The sequence below is a fragment of the Chelonoidis abingdonii genome, chromosome 25 (genome assembly GCF_003597395.2).
Source record: "Chelonoidis abingdonii isolate Lonesome George chromosome 25, CheloAbing_2.0, whole genome shotgun sequence".
NCBI lineage: Eukaryota > Metazoa > Chordata > Testudines > Testudinidae > Chelonoidis > Chelonoidis abingdonii.
Window position 1 is genome coordinate 10,980,970 of NC_133793.1, and position 2,823 is coordinate 10,983,792.

At 57.0% G+C, this 2,823-nt stretch overlaps 1 protein-coding gene across 2 annotated transcripts in view; it reads right to left on the reverse strand.

Moving 5' to 3' along the window:
* AHDC1 (AT-hook DNA binding motif containing 1) overlaps positions 1 to 1,464 on the reverse strand; it is a 101,367-nt gene extending 99,903 nt beyond the window's left edge. Inside the window, exons 1-2 of one of the 2 annotated variants that reach the window (XM_032802985.2) lie at positions 1,179 to 1,464; positions 579 to 699 (exon numbers count right to left, since the gene is read on the reverse strand). In XM_032802985.2, coding sequence (XP_032658876.1) covers positions 579 to 675 — 97 coding nt within the window. In that variant the 5' untranslated portion in view covers positions 676 to 699; positions 1,179 to 1,464. The other variant, XM_032802984.2, reaches the window with a different exon arrangement.
* Between the last annotated feature and the right edge of the window lie 1,359 nt (positions 1,465 to 2,823).

Here is a 2,823-nt window from a genome sequence, read left to right on the forward strand (position 1 = left end):
ACCCACCCACCCCCGCCACTTAGTAAACATATCCTCTTACTCTGGGGCTTCTCAAATGCACAGCCCCTGCCTGCATCGCCCCCATCTGCATGTGCAAGGCAGGATCAGTGTTTACACCTAAAGCGATTTTCGGTAGGGACTGAGGCTTTTTGTTGTTGTTGTTGTTTTTGGTAAAGGGGGGCGGGGGGGCACACACCCAGAAAGCCAGCCAGCGAGAGATGGAGAGGTGGCTGCTTCGCAGCATATTGCGAGGCAGTCGCTGGAGTGGTGTGGGCTTCGGGGAGGGCGGACAGGAAATCAGAGAAATACAACCCACTTGGCCTCAACTGCTGCCAAGCCGCTACACTGGGAGACAAAGGCTGTTTCATCTGGACTGCACGGTGCCCTTTAACCCCCTCCCCACAGAGTTTGCTGCCCAAGCACTCTGCAGCAAGTTCCTAGATTAGCTCATTGCAGGGGGGGGAGGAAGAGGGGGGGTTGCCTGGCTAACCCAGCAGCCCTGAGGAGCCGGGCGAGCGGAGCAGCGTGGGGATCCCAGGGGCCGGGGGTGGGGGGAGCAGGGAAAGGTTGGTACTTACCAGCCGGCTGCTGGGCACCCAGCCCTTCCGAAGCCGCCCGCCGGGGGAGGTTTTTCTCTTCCACTGGGGCTGAGTCTTTGCTGCCAGAGAGATTCATGGAGCCCTCAGCACCACTGGCCACCTTCAATGACAGCATGTTCATCGCCTCTGCTCACATTCTCCTCAAGCAACTCTGCTGGACATGACCCCCCCCTGCCTAGCCACCCCCCCTTCCGATCCCCCCCCCTTTGCTTTCCGCCTGCCTGGGAACCACACAAAAGAAAAGCCAGGAGCAGAGGGAGGTGTGTGCGCGGCGAGGAGAGGTTGCAAGCCTGGGAGAAATCGCTCTCCACCCTCCGCCGCGGCTCTCGGGGCTGGGTGGGAAAAGGAAATGAAGACAGAGACCAGAGCTCGGGCTTTTGCAGCTGAGGCTGCTTGTCCCCCCCCTTCCTCCTCCCTCCTCCTCCCGCCTTCCTCTCTCGCCTTCTGCTGCGCTCTGCCTGCCGGGCTCCGCCGAGCCTGCCGGGCTGGGGACGGGCTCGCTCCCTCCTGCCTCTCCCTAGCTCTAGGGGCTGCTGCTGCTGCTGCTGCGGCTGCCGCCTGCCTCCGAGCTCTGCTCACCTTCGCTGTCAGCAGCCGGAGCAGCCGCCGGAACCCCAGGGAGCGCTCCGGCGGGGCATGCCGGGGATTGTAGTCTCCGCGAAGCCCGAGCCGGGGGGAGGCAGAGCCTGGGATCCCGGGGCGCCCGGCCTGTCTGCGGGGGGAGGGGAGCTGGGTGCGTGGGCTCGGCACACGTGGAGCCCATGCGCGGAACCGGGCGGTGTTTGAATCCACGCCACGCCCGGCCGCCCAACTTCTGCAGAGTTTGGGGCTGAACTTTGCACCCACCGCCAGGCTGCGGGGCCCGCCGGACGCATCCCGCTGGGAACCGCGGGACGGGCTGGTTCGGGGTTTTTTGTTTGTTTGTTTTTTTTGTTTTAGTTCCTGGGATGTGGCACCGCTGCCCTCTGCTGGGTGGAAGCGGAACTGCTCCGCAGTGTGTGTGTCATAGGGTCTCTACTGCTGGTGGGGATTCTCCTTCCGCTCCAGTGTAGTGGGGCTACTGGAGGGTTGGAGTTCTCTCCTCCCTGCTGGTGCTAGGATGTTCTGGGGGAGAGAGAAAGAGAACCGTACAATCCCAGGGAGGTAGGCGTTGATTATCTTGCTACCTAAACCACACAGGATGGGAAAAATCCACTTTCTTTCAGCATTGCCAAAACCCCGGTGGTTTTCTCTTAGGTAGTCAGTTCGATTTGGAGAGAAGTGCAGTTGAGAGGCAAGGATGGCAGACGTGGGTAGCCCAATTGTGCAGCAAAGCACAGGGTGGACTAAGGTAAACCAGTCAACAGACTATGGCACTGGGAGCGAGTGGCACCAGGGTCTGAGCCGTCTGAGGACAAGGGCTCAGGACAGGTGCTGGCAAAGGACTGACAGGGACTGCTTTGCACTGCCTCGGGACTGCAGGATTCAGCACTAGGCTCGGGGCAGTGGTGGTGGAGGGTCTAGGGGTTCCCTGTTTCTGGGTGGCATAGCTGTGTATTTTCCAGCTGACATTTTCAAAGCCATTCAAAAGGATCCAGAGACCCCATTCCCATTAGGAAGGAAGCACTCAAATCCCTTACAGTGGCTTGGGAAACATCAGCCTAAATATTCAAGCCACCTCCATGTGACTTATTCAGTGGGTGAATTTGTGCTTGGAGTCCACTGGTGCTGGGGTTGCCATGGTATGGGGTGTATTTATTAAAGCTCCAGTCCCTGGAGTCATGGGAGTACAAGAGACTCTCAGCTTTTATTAAAAACAAGTAAGTTTTTAACACTGGTTGTGGCCAAAAGATTGAAAATGTGATCCCGAGGCTCCCTAAAGTGTCACAAACCAGAAGGCAAACGAAAGAGCCCCAGCTGAATTCTCTTGAAAGAGTCTGCTGCTTTTTAAGCCAATCTCATGGTGCTTGGGGCCCTGACTTGTGATTTTTGAACATTTGGAGTTGGCAGTACAGGGTTGTAAACAAAGTGAATCTTGCTGGAATATTCCTCATATACCCAATCAACACACACACACTTCAAATATGCATGGTAAAATTGCATGTGCAAAATCCAAAGCTGCGCCTGAAGCGCTAGGAAATAGCATGACCATTTCTCACTTTCTATTTTGTTCACGTAAAACACGGTGAGGGATCAACAGCCCTAGGAATTGCATTAGCATCACTGGTATCATGGTAATGCTCAG